The following is a 20,939-nucleotide window of genomic DNA, read 5'->3' as shown; positions in this document are numbered from 1 at the left end:
TCCCACATGCTGCGGGGCAACTAAGCCCGTGCACCACAACTACTGAGCCTGCGCTCTAGAGCCCGCGAGCCACAACTACTGAGCCCGTGCGCCACAACTACTGAAGCCCTTGCGCCTAGAGCCCGTGCTCTGCAACAAGAGAAGCCACCACAATGAAGAGTAGCCCCCGCTCAACACAACTAGAGAAAGCCCGTGCACAGCAGTGAAGACCCAACACGGCCCAAAATAAATTAATTAGTTAATTTAAAAAAATAGTTTAAGTGGTTTATTAGCCATAAATATAATGTTGACTGAATTTTTTATTCATAGAACACTTAAAAGAAAAACTGGATGACTATATTAAGCTGTGGAATGGCCTAGTCAAGGTATTTCGAAATGAGAGAAGAGAAGGTTTAATTCAGGCACGAAGTATTGGTGCCCAGAAGGCTAAACTTGGACAGGTAGGACACATTTGATATGTGTTATGTCAACATTTTGGATTTGGTAACTAAAAGATCATCTACATTTTTAAGTACCCATTTAATTTTTAATTGTTTAAAATTGAAAATGCTACCTTAAACAGATAACTTATATATCAAAATTGACTCTAATGCCAGTTTATATTAGCATCTAATTTTAAATTGTACGTGATATATGTCATGCTGCATATGAGTTTTCTTTCACTCTGCCCCCCCCTTTTTTTTTTCAGGTTTTGATATACCTCGATGCCCACTGTGAGGTGGCGGTTAACTGGTATGCACCACTTGTAGCTCCCATATCTAAGGACAGGTAACATTACCTTGCTTTTTTTCTTTCCTGGTTGAAAAGTAAACCTCATCCTAGGACAAATAATGTTCCCATTCTTCTGATTCCAGTTCCATTCAGTGCATCACGTTGTATGTTGAGTATTACTTTTTAGCTAGTTGTTTCCCTGGGTAGATCTAGGTGGCTACTTGGGGCTGATTCACGTGCGGGCAGTTAGACATTTGGGATAAGCCTAGGGCATCTCACTCAGGATCATCTTCCTCTGGCTACAAAAGCTTTGCTCTAAGAGTAATATTAATTGTTCCCGCACACTGTGGTAACATTCTAAAGGCCTGAAGGAGCATGCTTTGGAATTCTGCCTATGGGTTCTTTTATGCCCTTTGAAGTGATTATTTTACACAGTAAGGGTCAGCTCTTACCTGTGGCAAGACCTTGGGTTCCCATAGGACCTTTAAAGTTTAGAAGTAGACAACTATCCTATGGAAATGTGATGAGCACCAATCTACAGAAGGTCTGAAGCAGTAGACGGGCGGCACCAGTTTTCTAGTTCCCAAAGCCTTCCTTGCTTTTAATCCAGAATCCTGACTATTTCAGAATCTAGAAGAAATAAGACATGTCCCTGTGGCCATGGCCTGAGTCAGAGGAAGAACTTTTGGAGGATTTTATCATCAGAGCATCTATCAGACACGATTTTCACATGCTGTCTGATTTAATCCTCACAGCAACCCTGCAAGATAGATATTACTACCTCCTTTGTACTAAAGAGGATGCTGAGGCTAAGAGAAATTAATTAGTTTGCCCCAAATCAGACAGCTTATAAACTACCCAACTGAGATCTCTCTGGGACACCTTCCACCACATACTTAGAAATCGGAGAATCATGAGGAGAGATAACCAGCCTTCACCTCTCCTGGTGAAAGCTGGCAGTCCTCGGAGTGGTGAGGGAGGTCATACCACAGGGACCCTCCACTCGCCAATGGGAGTCCAGTGTCTGGAGGGAATAAAGTACCTTTCCCCTGTATCGAAATTCTAAGCCCCATTGATTTTCCCCTTCTCATTGGTTTCTAAACGTCTAAAAAGTACCTTAACATGGCTGTAATAAAGTATAATCTCCATTTTAGGATATGCATTTTAAAATTCTTTCTGATAAAATGAACGTTGGAACGAGCAGGATACCGATTATCTTTGTAGAGCTGGCTCTACACCTGATTGGTCATATAGTTCTAGCATTTTCATGAAGCCCACATAAAAGGATTAATATTTTTTTGCTCCAAATTCTCAGGCCACTATTTATGTTCTTCAGCAGGTTTTGAGGGATATTTTTCCTTGTTTTTTAAAAAGCAGGAATACAATACAGTACTTCTTTTTTTTTTTTTTGCAATAAAAGAAAAGTTGTTTTTTCCTAATAAAAGAAGTAGGAAAAGAAGATCAAGTAAATGTACAGAAACAGATTTTTATAGTCACTGCTTCCAAAGAAATAGAAAGCAGCAAAGAGCTGGGAGCCCTGCTGAACGGGTCGCAGGTATTATCTTTCTACACACACGCTCATTTTTAATGGAGGGGTGAGGAGGGAAATCTGGTAAATAATGGAAGTTACCAAGAGAGTGTTGTCTGTAGGACCACAGTGAAAATGAGGAAATCCTATTAAGTTTAAGTTCATGGCTCTTTGTCCTTGACATGTGTCTGTGAGCCCAGGGACATCTCCTCTCTCCTTCCCTTAAGAAAACAGCCTCCTTGACTTTTCAAAGCATTCATTCACTTCCCTTTAGATACGAAAATCCCCTAGTGGGGGAGAAAAAAAAGACAAACCCACAGGAACAAGAGATAATCTAGTTAGGCTCAACTAGTCAGCTTTGGGTTCTTAAATGCTTTTTCATTTTCTGTAAATGTTTCAGAACCACATGCACTGTGCCTCTGATAGATTACATAGATGGGAATGATTATTCCATTGAGCCACAGCAAGGTGGGGATGAAGATGGTTTTGCCAGAGGGGCCTGGGACTGGAGTTTGCTATGGAAGCGTATTCCTCTAAGCCACAAGGAAAAGGCCAAAAGAAAACATAAAACTGAACCTTACCGGTAAAGATTACTACTTTCTTTTCTTGCGTGGAACGTTTACCTAAGTACTTTTCTTTTTTTCCTTCCCCATGTACTCGTGTAAACATGTGGGTCCCTACACGCCCTTGCATTTCATCTTCGCTGCCATCATCAACACAATACAGAACCACTTGCACTGTGCCGATTATAGATGTCATAAATGGCAACACTTATGAAATTGTACCCCAAGGGGGTGGTGACGAAGATGGGTATGCCCGAGGAGCATGGGATTGGAGTATGCTCTGGAAACGGGTGCCTCTGACCCCTCAAGAGAAGAGAATGAGAAAGACAAAAACTGAACCATATCGGTAATCACTAAATCACTTACCTGTTTCTCTTTTCTCCAGTTGCTGCTAACCTATTAACCTCTTGCCAAGCTAAAAAAAAAAAAAAAAAAAAAGAAACTTGTTATTAAAACTGTAGACGCTGTCTCGGATTCTGAAAGGGTTTCTTTCTTTGTGCAGTCTCAGAGGTTTAAACTCACACTTGCTTCTTCGTGGTTGCTTTTTTCCTTAAAAGCAAGCTCCGTTTGGGGGTGAGCATGCTTTATGGCATTAGTTCCAAATACAGGTGAAAAAAAGAAAATCTTTGCCATCATGTCCTAGTAGACTAGACATGAAATTTTGTTCTTTTTTTTTTTTTTTTGCGGTACGCGGGCCTCTCACTGCTGTGGCCTCTCCCGTTGCGGAGCACAGGCTCCGGACTCGCAGGCTCAGCGGCCATGGCTCACGGGCCCGGCCGCTCCGCGGCATGTGGGATCTTCTCGGACCGGGGCACGAACCCGTGTCCCCTGCATCAGCAGGCGGACTCTCAACCACCGTGCCACCAGGGAAGCCCACGATCCAAGTTTTATATCCACTTTGATGCCTTGCGGGTAGTGTTGACAATGAAAGACAGTAACAAGAGTTTTTTTTTTTTTCTTCCTTTTGTTTTATATGCTGACTCTGAAATACTAATTTCATCCCAGTTAAATCTGATGAATAAAAATACATGACTTTGGGAAATTACATAGAATCCTTTATTACTTCATTTTCAGAAGAGCACTTGATTAAAAGGAAACCTCATTCCAAAATCTTCCTTTTTCTCCCTTGTGGCTCTTCAAATAGAACAACTTGTGCTACTCTCTCTTTGGTCTTTTCACTGGAACATTTTACCATCTTTCAAAAGAGTGGCCCCAAATGAAATGTTTGCGTAAGCGCTAGTGTAGGCTTCTAAATGTGTCTGATTTTATTTTTCTGGTCTTATGGTTCTGCTTTTGGTCTCTCTCTTACTGTTACGCTACTGATGATGTTCAAACTCAATTTGGGGAAGGTGTCTCCAATGTCATGCAAAAAGCTAGTGGGATTTGGGCATGTCATGATACCAGGATACTAAGATGGCAAACATAAGGAAATTATACAACTTTCAGCTTTATTTGACATTTTCCAAATTTCTCTTTGAAGTTCTTTTTCAAAAATTGTCCAGGAATATACTGCTTATGCACTTACCCTGACTCACAAATAATTCTGGGAGAAAAAACATAAGAGCTAATAACTACAGTTCTGTTTCTACCAATCCCATGGGCTAGGAAAGAAAATTTTTTAAATGTGGTAGAAAAATTTAAGGAAGGTTTCTCTTTAAGTTACTCACTGTTTTTCACGTTAAGATACATTTTCAGATATGTACTGAGATAAGTGGGAATATATTTAAAGATCAGAAAGGCATAGTTATAATAAAGTAATGTTAAATGACAGTTAAATAAATTTGGCATGAAAGTATAACTGAAAACGCAATAGGGCTGTTTCTCCTTTAAGAAGAAAAGCCTTATGAAAGAATGACTTTCCCCTGATGTGACTTCCCTTTAATATTGAAAATATTTCTTGCTTCATTATCTTTTTAATTAATATATTTATTTATTTATTTTTGGCTCTGCTGGGTCTTTGTTGCTGTGCGTGGGCTTTCTCTAGTTGTGGCGAGCGGGGGCTACTCCTCATTGTGATGCGGGGGCTTCTCATTGCAGTGGCTTCTCTTGTTGCGGAGCACGGGCTCTAGGCACACGGGCGTCAGTAGTTGTGGCACATGGGCTCAGTAGTTGTGGCTCGCGGGCCGTACAGTGCAGGCTCAGTAGTTGTGGTACGCGGGCTCAGTAGTTGTGGCTCACGGGCTCTAGAGTGCAGGCTCAGTAGTTGTGACGCACAGGCTTAGTTGCTCTGCGGTGTGTGGGATCTTCCTGGACCCAGGGCTCGAACCCGTGTCCCCTGCATTGGCAGGTGGATTCTCAACCACTGGGCCACCAGGGAAGCCCCTTGCTTCATTATTTATTTAATATTTAATGAATGCTTACTATGTGCCAGGTGCTATTTTCTGGGGATAAATTTTAAAGAGAGGTGTTCCCTCGTGGCACTTACCGTGTAGCGGGTGAGACAGAAATTAAACAGTTAACTGCCCGAATAACTGGGGCAGCAAGTGTGACGAGTGGTGAGAAGAAAAGCTCAGGAAAGTGTCTCGAAAGTGACGCTGAGGCCGAGCCCTGAGGGATGAGGAGTCGGCCCTGCGGAGGAGGAGGGAGGACCGTTCAGGGGACTGCGGCATAGCCAGGGCCCTGGGACAGGAGGGGGTCGGGCGGAGCACGGAGGCATTGCCTGCTGCCTGCTGGGGCTTGGGTGGGGCACAAGAGAGTGGAGGACACAGTCGGGGTTCCTGTGCCTGGTCTAGGATGGCAGCAGTGACGCTGGAGAGAAGTGGGTTCAAGATGTGTGTTGATGGTAGAATCAGTAGGAATTGGTGATAGATTGAGTATCAGGTGTGCTGATGAACAGGCTCTAACAGAGGGGTCTACCTAAGAATCGAATGCAGTGATAATTCATTGTTCCCAGGGGAGGGGGGAACGGGGTGACAATTATTCCTAACGGTGGGAGTGGCTTGCCCTAAAAAGCTATCAAGTCTTTTTTTCTCTTGTCCCTAAAGAGAGCCCAATCCAAGGTCCCACTCAAGAAGGCCCACAGATCACTCTTTGGCAGCCCTGCCTCCTGACACAGTAAATAGCTGCGTCTAATGCTCCTGTGTCATTTCTGTGCTATATTTGCAAACTCTGAATGAACCGTGGCTGTTGTACCATGATTTACACCCTTATTTGGCAAACCACTGAGCTATAAAATTAAAAAATGAGAGACTACTTCCATGGTGTATGGTTTCACTCATCCCGGAATGACTCATAAATCATTTCAGGAACATTTAGCAGACCACGGCTGTATGGCTCAGTACTTTCAGGAGTGAAAGAGAAAATTCTATTTTACCTAACTCTCAAGGCTTAATTTTTAAATAAACAAAGGAACCAAGGCGCCCTCTAATGGCGAAATGATGTAATGCTCTAATTTGTTACGAACTATATAACAGGATTTCAGTTAGAAATTATAGTAAATTCATAAGGAATTATGAGCAGATTGTTTCATGAAGGCTTTATAATTTCTTAATGTTTGGCCATCAGTTTTGTCTCTTCTATGCACTACTTATACTGTATTCCATAAAGGCTTGTTATCTGTTGTTGAAGGGGTATTGGGGGTTTGTCTTTAAAAGTTATTTCAGCGTTTCTTTTTCTTAGGTCCCCAGCCATGGCTGGAGGATTATTCGCCATTGAACGAGACTTCTTCTTTGAGCTGGGTCTCTATGATCCAGGCCTCCAGATTTGGGGTGGTGAAAACTTTGAGATCTCATATAAGGTAACATTTCATTGAAACAAATGCAGTTTTCTAAGCAGTTATGGATTCTTGTGACTTTCAGATAAGGCTGGTTTCTTTGGGAAAACAAAAGAACAAAAAACCTGTTTTAATGCATTTCTCTAAATTATAAAGAAAGACTAACAAAAATATTTGCCTTTTGGGAAAAATAAGGCAAAAATGCAAGCTCCAAACTTACTACATACGTACATGGCTCAGCTAAAAATGGAAGCCAGCGAGCTTCAGAAGTAAAAATACGTCCTCTCCTTCCCCTCCCGCCCCACCCCCAAAGGCTTTCTGTACCTCGGAGCCTTTGGTGATAGGAGCCCTTGCGGGAATCAGCAGGGGTGGGGCTCCGTTTGACCATCCACTGCTGAAGCTCCCCTCCGTCACCGCAGGACAGGATGCTTCAGGACAGAGGTAGACCCCAACAGTGATCGTGTGTCCTCACACTGACCCTGGAGCTGCCTGCCTGCAGTACCCACCCACCCGTGCCCCCGCCACTTCCCGAAAGAAAGAAGTGTTTTCCAGTGTGAGTTGAACACATAGGCGTTACCTCTTGTCTTAAGTGTCCGGTGCTTAACACCGTGAGGGACAGAGGAGGAGAAGCTCGGTCCTCGCTGTCAGGAACTTCCAGCCGATGAGAGATGAGGCTTATACTTAAACTCGTAGTACGATCAGAAGGTAGACCGACATTCGGGCGGTGTGATGCAGAGGCAGCATTATGCTGGAGGAGGTTTTCGAGGCAGAACGAGGAAGACGGGCCGAGCTAAGGGGGAGCAGAACGGGGAAAGGCGCAGGGCAGGCACGGGGCCCACCGTCTGGCAGAAGCTGACAGCGCGAATCCGACGGGCGTCCAGGAAGATGGCGTGGGCAGGGGCGCCGGGTCCACGGTGAGGAGAGCCTTCAGTGCTGAGCTGAGAGACTGTTGCTTAATCTGACAGGCAGTGGAGACCCATTGGAGAGGCTAAGCCGGGGAGAGCGTGACCCAGAGCTACCCTTTAGCAGCCTAATCTCCTGCTATAAATAAGGGAGCGCCGGTTAGGCGGTTATGGTAACAATCCCCCCAGGTGGGAGGAAGCGTGTTAGCGCCGGGAGAGATGAAGAGCGTCAGGACGCAGGCGCAGGAGTCTGCGTGGCTCTGCAGGAGCTCAGGACGGGCCCCTGGGTGCCCTGTGCGCCTGCGCTCCCCAGCGGCCTCTTTGTTAGTATGTGAGCTTGAGAAACAAGAAGTTATCGTAGGATCTGTTTAGCTGGTGAATTCCCTGTAGACCCTGTGTCTAATTTAGATTTTAGGTTTACGTTTACAGGACAGATCGGGCCTTTGAGACAGCTGCCATGTGTGTCTTTCCTGACAGATCTGGCAGTGCGGTGGCAAGTTACTGTTTGTCCCTTGTTCCCGTGTCGGGCACATCTACCGTCTTGAGGGCTGGCAGGGGAACCCTCCGCCTGTCTATGTCGGATCTTCTCCTACCCTAAAGGTGAGTCTTTCGGTTAAAAGTGGGAAGGTTAGGGCTTTCCTGGTGGCGCAGTGGTTGAGAGTCCGCCTGCCGATGCAGGGGACGCGGGTTCGTGCCCCGGTCTGGGAAGATCCCACATGCCGCGGAGCGGCTGGGCCCGTGACCCGTGACCGCTGAGCCTGCGCGTCCGGAGCCTGTGCTCCGCAACGGGAGAGGCCACAACAGAGAGGCCCACACACCGCAAAAAAAAAAAAAAAAAAAAGTGGGAAGGCTAGGGAGCTAACACGTATGTGCCACGTGGCCATGTAATGTCAGCTCGCTGGCCAGGCGACATCTTTGAAGCAGTCACGCTGGTTCTCACTTTTCACTTAGACTAGACTTATTCAGGAAACTTCTTATTGTTTTCTAGGATTATTCCTTGTATCCCACTCTGATTAGACTTCCATTATTGAATGGTATTGAATGTTCTCCGTCAAGATATCTCAGACTTTAGAACTCCACTCAGTATTCTGTAATGGCCTATATGGGAAAAGAATCTGAAAGAAAGAGTGGAAATATATGTATAACTGATTCACTTTGCTGTACACGTGAAAGTAGCACAACATTGTAAATCAACTATACTTCAGTAGAAATTTTTTTAAAAAATGATAACTCAAATTTTTAAAACCTGACACCGTGTAGGAAAGTCGTTGAAAGGGAAATACCAACGTCTATTATTCACACGTGAGTGAAACACTATTTTTGTTTGGTTTTTGAAAAGTAAAGTAATTATAATAGAAGTTTGTGTAATAAACAAAAAATCACATTTTTCAACAGTGCTTGCAAAAGGTGAGTGAATAACTTTTGTCCCTCAAACCAGGGACAGACCAGGAGAACTTCACACAGAGGCCACAGCCCCAGTGCTGGCAGGACGATGGCCTCTCTCTTTGATGGAACAACTTAGAAGCCCTTTGTTTGGGTGGCTTTCATAGACTCTAAGAGCATATGACTGTGGTGTCTTTCATTTTCTGGAGCCCTTAACCAAGTCAAAAGCAGAAGGAAGTCTATTTTTGGCTACGGATGCAGCTCAGGACCGTTCCCCAAAGCGAATAGATAACAGAAGCAGAGACTAGGCTGTAAGAACCAACACAGCCCTCTAACCGACCAAATTTTTTTAGAAGTGGCCAAACGGAGCCCCAGTAGGACAGGGGACGAGATGTAAATCTCCGCAGTAAGACAGAGATAGCAGCCAGTTAACACCGGGCCCGACAGCGTTGCAGGAAGACAGCCGCCCTTGGAATCCGCCCCACAACCATGAAGAACTGATGGAAAGTCAGGTCGGTTCAGGAAGGCCGGTGCTACAAGGAAACGGAAGAGAGACGAGAGGGAAACACTCAACACTGCCAGATTCACCAGCAAATGCAGCCTTCACCAGCGCCTTCTGTCCTCTGCTTCTGCACGTCCCCTCCACCCTCCAGGGCTGTTCCTCCAGCCCGTGGTCTTCTCTGAGCTGCAGACCTTTACGGTCAGCTGTCTTACAGAACACCTCTCTCTTTTTTTTTTTTTTGGTGGCACCGCGTGGCATGCAGATCTTAGTTCCCTGACCAGGGATCGAACCCGAGCCCTTGGCAGCGAAAGTGCGGAGTCCTAACCACTGGACCTCCAGGGAAATCTCTAGAACCCTCCTCTTAGGTGGCCCTCAGATGTTTCCGACTTGGCCTCTTCAGAGCGGAGCTTTTAACTTTCCCTCAGAGGCGGCTCTCCACCCTCCGTCCCACCCCTCAGGCCACCTCCTCTCCCTGCCCCGCTTATTCCCCTCAAATCGGAACTGATGTCTGCTGCCTGCGAGGACCCTTCGGATGGCCGTCAGCTAATGGGTGACCTGCAAAGCCCTTGGAAACGATCAGTCGTATCACTAATAGCTCACACTTCGTGAGTGCTTATTGTGTACAAATCTAAATACTTGGCACCGATTAACTTCTTATCCTCATCTTAAAAGGAGGAAACCGAGGCAGCTTTTCTCTCAGTGAATCCTGCATTCCAGCTGTGGTGATAGACCTCTTTCGGGACTCCACGTGCACCACGATCTGTCATAGATTTGCACTGCTCTTTGCCCCAGGTCCCAGTCGCGCCTCACTGACCACTCCTTCAGGACTGAGCCGTCCCCGCCTCTCCATCCCAAACAATTAAGTCCTCCTCCTTTTTGTTGCCGTAACCTTATGCGCGTGCGCTTAATTCTTCATGTTCACGACTACCTGGAAGACACGGACTGTGTCTAACTTTGGGTGGATTTGCAAGAATTCAAAATATTTAGCAATAATGTTGTGTTCTTTTAGGAGGCTGCCGCTTAAAACTTTTTGAGCCCACGGGCTTTTGCAGAAACATGCCCACGGCCAGGCGTGCACCCTTTTGATAGTTATCTTGTAGCCAAGAGAACATTTAATCCGAACACTAGATGTTCCTGCTCTGCGGCCAGCGGGCCCAACCCAGCCTTTTTCAGTAAATAAAGTTGTGTCGGAACCCAGCTCTGCCGTTTGTTCGCATGTTCCCTGCACTGCTTTCTCGCTGTAGCAGCAGAGGTGAGTAGTTGCAACAGAAACTGGATGGCCACCCAGCTGAAGAGACCGACTCCCGGGCCCTTTATAAAGTTTGCTGCCCCGTGATGTCCAAGCGCAAGGGCCTGGCTGGGTCTGTGCTGCGTCCCTCGCGTCGATTCACGCCTACGAGTGCTCATTCAGTGAAACAGTAGAAGTTAGATCTTTGTGAGTTCTCACACGTCAACTTACATGATTGTTCTTTAGTCGCTTTTCAAAATGCACCCCATGGGAAAAATATCCACTTAATTCTGGGCTACAGTGCAGTGATTCGGGCATAGCTCTTACAAGATGGGCAGAGCCACTTTCAGAAATGTGTTTGTTGTTTTTCCCAGTGGTGTCTGATGTGAGACCCCTCCCCCCGCACGTGCCAGCCGCATGGTCCTCAGAGAGGAGATTGTTCAGGGGTCGGGGGGTGCCCGGTGCCAGCCAGCCAGCCTCTCTCACCAACCCTCTGCACTCAGCTCCATCAGCAGGAAAGAACGTATTATCTTAGAGTATGGGACCTTCACAGTGACACCAGATTCTGTGTCCGTCACTCTGGTTGAACACGCGTGACAGTGACATGTCAGAGTCACGAGCTCGCTTGCATTTGTGTAATTAAGTATCGGGTCCTATTGAAACGAATTTGTCGTATGTTGGTCATATTTCATATGTCAAAGAGAGGCTGTTTATGACAGTACAAATATTTTTGTTTTTTGTAATGACATTAATTTTCTTTTTCCCAGAATTACGTCAGAGTTGTAGAGGTCTGGTGGGACGAGTATAAAGACTATTTCTATGCCAGTCGCCCTGAATCAAAGGCATTACCATATGGGGATATATCAGAGCTGAAGAAATTTCGAGAAGATCACAACTGCAAAAGTTTCAAATGGTTCATGGAAGAAATAGCTTATGATATCACCTCACACTACCCTCTGCCACCCAAAAATGTCGACTGGGGAGAAGTGAGTGTCAGCCGGGGGTCAGATCTCAAAGTGTGTGTGTATGGAGACTGAGCTTGGGAGAAAGCAGAGTGAGACGGGAATGTTGGAGGGGAGAGAAGAATTCTTGGGGGAACGTTTAACCTCCCAGCCTTTCCACCGGACAGTTCCCCTGCACCGACCTCCCACCCCAAGTCCCTCCTGTCTGCTCTGCTCGGGAGCGGAGTTTGAGGGGACTCAGGGACCCGGTAAGGGAGGCTTCTCGGAGGAGGTGACGGGGTGTCTGAGATCTGAATGATGAGGAGCCAGCGAATCAGAGAGCCGGGCAAGGGTGCTCCGGGTAAGGATGACGGACGGTGTGCCCTCCGGGAAAGGCTCTGCGTGTTTGATAAGCAGAAAAGAGGAGGTGACACGAGGCGCAGGGGCAGGTGGAGCGCCCCTTTGACTCATTGCCCAACTTGCTCGCCTGTCTCTTCTCGGCTCTCACTTGTCACTTTCCAACGTGTCTGTTACGGTTTTGCCTATATTCGGTCTTCCCTCCTAGAGCGTAAGCTCCCTGGGGCGAGGATCCGCTCCATTTACTGCATTGGCGCATCCGAGCTGTCGGCATGCCTGACACGGCGCTCACGTAATAGTGGATGAATAAATAAAAGCGTGAGCCAGTGAACAGATGGAATGTTCCATTCTCCCTCTACAGTCTCACCCTGAGCACATGTTCGGTTGAACCCTCCCCACTCTGGCCCCTGCACCTCACAAGGCACTTCTGCACCCTCTGTGCAGCTTCCAGGGTGAACCCCTGCCCTGTCCCCTCCCGGGGGCCGCCTCCAGCTCCGCCCGCATCCTCTCTACAGACAGCAGGGCCTCCGACCCCGACTTGCTTCTCCTCTGAAGCTCTTACTGTCCTGGGTGCTCAGTCAGTGTTTGCCAACTGAAGGAACGAATAAAGCATTTTATCCAAATACAGTAGTAATTTATAATTGAGATATAAATCTGTAATATTTCCAATAAGGAAAAAGTTGTGTTTTTTTTGTTTTTTTGTTTTTTTACAAAATGTGCATTTCAAGCATGGAAACGCGTGTTTGCTGCCCACCTGCGACATCCGTAGTCAGAGCGGAGCCTCACTGCCCAGGCCCTGGAGGCTGCTGCCAGCAGTGGGCACCTGACCTCCCAAGTTCACTCTGGCCTAGACACGGGGGCCAGTGTCTGTGATCGCCATGGTCAGCTCCCTTTGCTCTATTTCCTTCTCCTTCACGTGAATGATCATGAATCTGAAATGGTACTAATGGTATCTTTGTATTTTTTTCCTCTGTGGTATTTTATCAAAATCTAGAGGCCAACCCTCAGTTGGAATGAGCTCATTCCAGTGTTGACTTCAAGACTTAAGTGATTTCGGAGATGACTGTAGCTCCGAGCTCCTCAAGGCCTGACAGGACAGTAGGGACCCGGTTAACTCGAAGCTCTCTGAAGCCACGTGAGCACTTACTAGAGTCTAAACTGTCGCCTTCCCTGTGGTTCTTTGTTCATTTTTTTTTAGATCAGAGGCTTTGAAACTGTGTACTGCATTGACAGCATGGGGAAGACCAACGGAGGCTTTGTTGAGCTGGGCCCCTGCCACAGGATGGGCGGGAATCAGGTAAACAGCCGGGCTTTGCGATTAATTCCGTCTGCGCTGGAAGCAGCTGGGCTGACTGAGCCAGGGTTTAGCCTGGTTTTCCATTTGGTGATTGTGATTGTTTGGTAAAATAAAACATCCTGTGAAAAACTGACAGTGCTAAAACGTTTACTTAAATGAGGGGATAAGAGCAGTACTGGTTTTCATGTAAGCAACCAGAATCTCGAATTTATGTCTAATGTAGCAGATTAGAATATATTCTTGTGTGAGTGTGTAGCTATGTATGCCTAGCTCCCTAACAGGATTATTTGCAGATATTGTTCAGTATCCACATCTTCCCCCCACTAGGCTGGGATGCTATTGCCAATCATGTGTATTTCACTAGTATATTCTCTTACTTCCTTAAGTGAGTGTTTTTCTTGTCTCTGATTTACATTGTGAAACATTATCAGGTCTGTTTCCACATTTTCATTTTCTTACATTGTTGGTACGAAATTCATATGTTAGTGACCCACTCTGTATCTAAGAGGCTAAAGAACATAATCCTTTAAGAGTTAGAAGGGGTCTTTACTACCATCAAAATGACTAATTCCTGTCTTTGGACTTACAGTTCTGAACATACAGAAACATGGTAGAGAAATAGGATAGTCATTGAGTTTAATGATAGGAGTTAAGTTTCTTTCTCTCTTTCTTTTTATTTAATAGCTTTTCCGAATCAACGAAGCCAATCAACTCATGCAGTATGACCAGTGTTTGACGAAGGGTCCTGATGGATCCAAAGTTATGATTACACACTGTAATCTGAATGAATTTAAGGAATGGCAGTACTTCAAGGTATTCTGTGTTTCAGTTCTGAAATACATGCTATTTCATTTTAATAACACCTACTGTGTGGAATTTAGACGTATAAACCTTAAAACCTGCATTCACACTGACTTGCACGTCCGTCTCACTCACTCATTTGTTTTCCTGAGCACTAGTGACTCATTGTTCCATACTGAAGCATCACTTTTATCCTCTGGTGTAGTATTATCATGGAAGGAGGCCACCTGGAGTCCATGCAGACCCACTGCTAATTTATCAACACAGGAAAACCAGTGTTCCCTGAGGCAGTCATCACCATTGTTCTAATATCAAAATCTGATCTTTCTAATCCAAAAGAGTCATTCATTAAAATTACATATATAATGTGTAAGTATACCTACGTATGACACATAGAAAATATTGCATTTATTTTTGCATTTTATTTTATTAACTTTTAAAATATTGCTGCCTGTTGTCCAGCAGGTGGGGATAGAGATGCACAAATAACGTGTTGGCCTCTAGGTCTTCAAAGCTTCTCATCATGGCTGCTTGCTAAATGCAACAGGATACGTGTCACCTGTTGCTTGTTTTAAAGGTCATGTTTAGTTTTTTTTTTTTTTTTTTTTTTTGCAGTACACTGGCCTCTCACTGTTGTGGCCTCCCTCATTGCGGAGCACAGGCTCCAGACGCGCAGGCTCAGCAGCCATGGCTCACGGGCCCAGCTGCTCCGCGGCATGTGGGATCTTCCCGGACCGGGGCACGAACCCGTGTCCTCTGCATCTACAGGCGGACTCTCAACCACTGCGCCACCAGGGAAGCCCCATGTTTAGTTTCTCACTTGACTCTGTGGGAGCAGTTTTTCTGTCTCAGCTGTGAATATTCAGAGTTCTGTGCCAGGTTGAGGATTCCAACATAATAATGGTTTTCTGAATAATTTTCAAAGTCTAGCCTTGGCTAAAATAAATCAATTTATCATGAAACAAAAAGTTGGGGAGGCTGCCCCAGATGGAAAGAAACTGGCAGCCCTGAACTTCCTTTACGCATCTTGTATTCATTGTCATGTCTTCCCTGTCAGCAAACACTTGTTTGCCACATAGTGATGATGTTATGACCCAGCTGAATATTCCCAGTTATCACTGTGCATAGTTAATTACTATGAAGGGGTAAGTGTGTGTCCGTTGCTGATATTTTTCTTATAACAAGTTAGGAAGGAGAAGATGAACATAAACCCCAGAGAAGAGAGCATTTATTTACACAAAGAAAGATGAATCATAGCAATAAAGGCTAGGGGTGAGTAAGGACAATATTAGTAAACTAGTAAAAGAAGGTTAGCAGATGCAAAACGACACAAGAAGAAGTGGATGAGAATGGAATGTACATAATTTAGATATTTTAAAGGGCAAAGCACTGAATATCCGTTTGTGCATCAGACATTACTAAATATTCACTGGGGCCCTTCAAAAAATATCTAAAGCGCATCATACTATAATGGCAGAGAAGGAAAAAAACACAGAAGTAAAAATAAGCAAAATGCCGTAGGACAGCAAAAGAGAGATTAATAGGAGGAGTTATTTCCGATGCGTTTCATGTAGGAAGTATCACTGCACCAGGTCTTAAGGTATGAAAAGGCTTTTCATGGAGAATAAATGAGAAAACGGGTGAGCAGAGGCGGGGCATCAAAGTGTAGAGAATTCTAGGAACTGCGTTTGGTCTGGTTCCCTAAGTTGTTCTCCATGGGAAAGAGCTTGGAGCTTTGTTTTGTGGGCCTTAGGGAGGGACTGGCATTAGTTAAGGATCACAGTGATAGGAAACAGTGGATACTTTTAGGAAAATAATTCTGGAAGTATTGTCCGGTATGGACTGGTGAGCAGGAGGCCAGCTCAGTCAGTGGTTCTCACACTGCCCCGTTTCTGGACCCCCTTTACATCCTTACAAACCACTGACACGCTCCCCAGACAGATTTGTTATAGAGCTTACAGCTAACGGTATTTCCTAAGTTGGGAATTAAACCTGAGAATTGTTGTACTTATGTATGTATTCACGTAAATGTAACAATCATAACCATATTACATGTTAATATAAATAACACTTTTATAATCCCCCCCAAAGTGAGAAGAGTGGCATTGTTTTATAGTTTCACAAATGCCTTTAATGTCTGGTTTAATAGATTCTTATTCTGCTTCTGCGTTTAGATTGATGCGATATGTTGTTTTAGTTGCGTATTTGAGGAAAATCCGGCCTCACACAGATGTGCAGTTGGAAAACGAGGGGTAATTTAATAGCCTTTTCAGATAGTTGAGGCTGTTCTTCAGTGCTACGCAAGTGTGTAAGTGGTAGTTTCTTAAAAGCTTTGCAGTGTAGAATCTGGAATCCTGTCAGTGAACATTTTGTTCTTTGTTGCGTTAAACCCACTGGTCTGTCTTACAGTGGAGTGGATCTTTTGTAACATCACACATTCGCTGCTCACTTGGAAAACACTGGCTCACTAAGTCATGTAGATCTTCCAACTGATGGCACATTTCATCATACAGTGCCAAATAAATCACAAATATAACCACTGATTTCCTCAGAAAAGTCTTTAAATCTTGTGCAGCTGTCAAGTTCATGGTAATGGATACAAGTTTTCTAAAACGTGAATTTTTGCTTGAAAACTCAAATTTTATCAAAGGCAACAGATACTGTCAGCTTTATATTTTTGTTTCTTCCTTGAAGTGATGGGCTCACTTTATTTTCTGGAAAATGTCTACCCAGTCCCAAGTTTGCATAATTGTAATGTGCCTGCAGGTTGTCCCCTCAAGTCAGGGTGACATCCCACGAGAGAAGGAGCTCGTTCAACCCTCGGGCGCCGCCAACTGCTCACATGCTGTCCACTCTTCCCATACTATCTCATGGGGTCAAGATTTAATAAAACTAATACGTGGACACCGGGGGGAAAGGGTGGGGGGTGAACTGGGAGATTAGGATCGACATATCTACACCGCTGAGTATGGAGTAGATATCTAGTGAGAGCCTGCCGTATAGCGCAGGGAACTCTACTCTGTGCTCTGTGGTGACCTGGATGGATGGGAGGGAAATCCAGAAGGGAGGGGATATGTGTATACATATGGCTGATTCACTTCGCTGTGCAGCAGGAGCTGGCACAACACTGTGAAGCACAACTATACCCCAGTTAAAAAAATAATAAATATTTTTAAAATTAATTAATTAAAAAAATTAAAAATAGACAATCTACATCCCAGGGCCATTCATTATGAGGATTAAATGAATTAATACACATAGAGCGTCTGGTATGCATCTACCCGGCATAGAGCAAGTGCTCAATAAATGTTAAACGTTATTATCATTAAAAAAAAAAAAAAACGAATAACGTTTTTACTGCTTTGTCAAGGGTGTTCTCAAGTGAAACTGGCTATTTTTTTCTTTTTTAATTGTGAGTGTTCGTCCATGGAGAACACGAGTGTGTGATTGATGCTACGGCCCCAGCACGTTCACCCAGCATGGCTTTTGCGCCATCAGTATAAATGTCCATACGATGAAGAAGGCAGATGGGGCTCTGTGTATTATTATGAAATCATTTCGACCTTACAGACCCAATCTTAGCTAGTCTGATGACCACACTCTGAATAGCCCTGAGCTGTACTGAAGGAACCTCCAGCAGGTGACCAGGGCTCGACCAAGGCAAGGGCGGTGGGGAGGGGAAAGGGTGCAAGCCCAAGCCACTGCAGGTGTCCGTCCTCAGCCAGCCTGAGCTGTGCTGTCCTGAGCACAGGAAAGCTGGTATCGTCATTAGTAGGATAGGAGCTAGAGGAGCAGGTCTGGAGGGGAAGATGATGAATTTAAGTTTGTATGTATTGAATTGGAGGTACCAGCAGTACATCATGACTGAACAATAACAGGATGTAGAAGACTGACGATCAAGAGAAACAGATTCTGGGTGTGCCTGGTTCACGCCTGCCCAATTTGCTTGAATAGTCTTCTTATGAAAGCCAGGCTGTGACTTTGTCTAATGTCAGTGATATCACACAGTGCAAATGTAACACTGTGTTTCCCTGTGTTTTCCAGAACCTGCACAGACTGACTCACATTCCTTCCAGAAAGTGCTTGGATCGCTCGGAGGTCCTCCATCAAGTGTTCATCTCCGACTGCGACTCCAGCAAAATGACTCAAAAGTGGGAAATAAATAACATCCATAGTGTTTAGAAGGAATGAAAGAAACCAATAACCTACCTACTGACACGTAAATTTATACAGGACTGAAAACCTCCTGAAACCTGCTGCAACTGTTGTACAGCTCCAAACCCAGAGGCTCTTGAGGAGTCTGAGGACATTGATAAACTGTGATTTTACGATAACATTATCATCTGCAGTTACTGTTTACAAAACTGCTTTTACCTTAAACTTTGTAGATGTTTACATCTTTTTGTTTTGTTTTGTTTTAAGATGATGTTGGTAATCTGTGCATTTAGCTCTGTTTTATTTAGAACAGAGTAAAAAGCATTGTTGTCTTCTTTGGGATTACACTCAGGGGTCTGAAAGGCAGTTTGATTGTTGTTTTTTTTTTTAACACACTTGAAAAAAGGTTGGAGTAACCAGATCGTCATATGTAACTTGGTGAGTATCAACCTGTTGTATCTTTATTTAATTTTACATCTTTTTGAAGCACTGCCACAGGTTATTAGCCAAGGTGGCCTTCCTTCACAGTCATGCTGCTTTTTTGAAAGGTGAATTTCAACACATTTAGTGCCTCTTTTCATTTCTTGGTATATTTCAAGAGCTTTTGATGCAATTTGTAGGATGTTAATGATGGAATTGTCCCCTGTCTGAGGAATACTTTTAACACTCAGAACTGAATTAATGTGCTACCATTTGCTCTGAAATTGAATGTTGTATTGCTTGAAAAAAGAAATGACAAGTTGGAACATCCAAAGCTATTCCGTAGGGTTTGAAGATTGTACGGCATTAACTCCCCTATTTGCTGGCATTCCCAGTGTCCTCTGTCAGTACCAACTCCTAAGGCAACAGGGGGTCTACTAACTAGAGAAAAATGTCCCCTGACATTGGGGATTGACTTTTCCCCATTCCCTGTCACCATAGAAAACTATAAATAACTCTCAGTTTTGAAACCTTGAAGAGGGGGTTAGAAAAACAACAAAGCACCGCTGTAAACACATCAAAGGTTTGTTCTGACCGAGGTGAGAATTTCCAAACCCTTGTTGGATTAAGCCTTACAAGACTACTGTGTGTTACAACCTAAGCTGTGCAATTTATGAAGCCAAGGGTGAATAGACGTTTCATTTATATCTTCATGAAATTCCCCGCACAGTTTTTAAATTTTAAAAAAGGCTATTTAAAAATATAGTTCATTAACAAATACGAATTCTGTTAGATTATCTGTTAGTTCCCTAGGGTTTCTTTTTTTTTTTTGAAAGCATATTTCTATTAGTATTTTTCCAGTGAAAAGAAGACTTGTTTGAATTTACACATTTATTAAGATAGTACCTACTAGAAGAAAACCAAATACTGCAAGTGGTCAATTGAGTTTAATTGCTAAATAATCTTTTATTACCTACAAGGTTAAAATGCTATGTCGAATGCAAAACAAATTTTTTTTAAAGTGATGAGGTAGGGAATGGCTAGTAAACTAAGCATTTTCGATCCTGTAAAAATCATATCAATGAAAGGAATTCACAAACTACTACCAGAGGGAAATATATTTAATTAAAGCCTAAAAAAGAAAAGGGAAAAAACCCTACATTTCTTTAAAAGAAAAGCCTACAGATTTGTTTCTTCCAAGCTTAGCTCTTAAATTCAGAAAGTCAAAGTTCAACATCCTAAACAGTTTTATTCATAATTTTTGAATTGCCAATTTGTATTTTGCTACTGATCTCTGGTCAACCATTTGAACTTTCATTCATCTCTAGGGATGTTTAAAAAGGAATACATTTATATGATTATATAACTGCAAAATAAATCAACTATAAATAAGAAACTAAGAGAATTGGTACTTTAATTACTTGTGTGTTTGCAAAAAGGCTCCATTTTCTTTGTTGAATAGATTATAACCGTGTTAACTATGCATAGGCCTAAGAAAGGTGGCACATAAACTGTGCATGTAAATTTTTAATGGGTATTTTGTGCAATTCGTTAAGATACTCTATAAAAAATGATTCTATATATTGAAATCAGAAACCTTACCAAACACGAAAACACATCAGAAGCTGCTGCCATAACGACTATTTTCTACTGTAGGCTGCTTTGGAAATAATTCCCGTATCCTTGCTTTGTAAGTTGATAATATCACTATGCATTTCTACACATTTTATAAATTTGATTTATGCAGATTTTGATACACTGTATGTTTCTGTAGAAATTGTATAAATATTCAAAATTTTATTAGGGATACATTTGAGAAGTTTATGTATATCTTAATTCTGGGTTGCTTGTTTTTTAGGTGAGAAAAAAATAAATACTGTATTTTAATCCATGGGTTTTTTTAGTACTTGCAATCATTTCTGTATCTAAACACCACATGTTTGAAATAATTACTTGATTTTATTGTTTACAAGACACACTAACATAATAGTTAAAATATCATAGACCACAGCTATATGTTGAGTATGTGCTTGAGTGTTGGTTAGAATTCTGCTTAGAATGTGTTTAGAATACTCAGAGCTTACCTATCTAAGAAGGAAACGTAAAGGCTTATTTTTGCCCCTGGTTGCCTATGTATAGAAAAATTTTAAAAATCACTTACCAATTACAAAAAACAACCCAGCAACGTATATCTTCCTTGGCAGTGTATTCTACTATATCATTGCCCGTTGAAAGCAAAAATTTAAGTCAAAATTCTTTACAACCTGATAGATCAAGTGAGTAGAAAGAAGGGAAGCCTACCAACATGAGGTGAGAACTGGGCTGTAGGACCTTGTAGCACAACCCACGACATCTCAGGAGAAGGTAACCACGGCTGCCAGCTTTCCAGTGAGGGGCCATGTTGGTCTGGGAAGCTCAGCTGTTGTCATGGCTTCAGTT

General features: G+C 43.5%; 1 protein-coding gene across 5 annotated transcripts in view; it reads left to right on the top strand.

The window, feature by feature from the left end:
- The window catches only part of GALNT7 (polypeptide N-acetylgalactosaminyltransferase 7), a 116,964-nt gene extending 98,138 nt beyond the window's left edge, over nt 1-18,826 (top strand). For 3 of the 5 annotated variants that reach the window (XM_081236329.1, XM_081236327.1, XM_081236330.1), the window contains exons 4-12: nt 310-440; nt 689-768; nt 2,966-3,148; nt 6,421-6,538; nt 7,894-8,016; nt 11,297-11,515; nt 13,026-13,124; nt 13,809-13,937; nt 17,970-18,826. In XM_081236329.1, coding sequence (XP_081092455.1) covers nt 310-440; nt 689-768; nt 2,966-3,148; nt 6,421-6,538; nt 7,894-8,016; nt 11,297-11,515; nt 13,026-13,124; nt 13,809-13,937; nt 17,970-18,107 — 1,220 coding nt within the window. In that variant the 3' untranslated portion in view covers nt 18,108-18,826. Of the gene's footprint in view, nt 1-309; nt 441-688; nt 769-2,639; nt 2,823-2,965; nt 3,149-6,420; nt 6,539-7,893; nt 8,017-11,296; nt 11,516-13,025; nt 13,125-13,808; nt 13,938-17,969 lie in introns of all 5 variants that reach the window. The other 2 variants (XM_081236331.1, XM_081236328.1) reach the window with 2 other exon arrangements.
- Nucleotides 18,827-20,939: the final 2,113 nt, after the last annotated feature.

This window comes from Mesoplodon bidens (assembly GCF_964165515.1).
Source record: "Mesoplodon bidens genome assembly, chromosome: 6".
NCBI classification, from domain to species: domain Eukaryota; kingdom Metazoa; phylum Chordata; class Mammalia; order Artiodactyla; family Ziphiidae; genus Mesoplodon; species Mesoplodon bidens.
The sequence above is the reverse complement of the archived record's forward strand: the minus strand, read 5'-3'. Positions and strand labels throughout refer to the sequence as shown.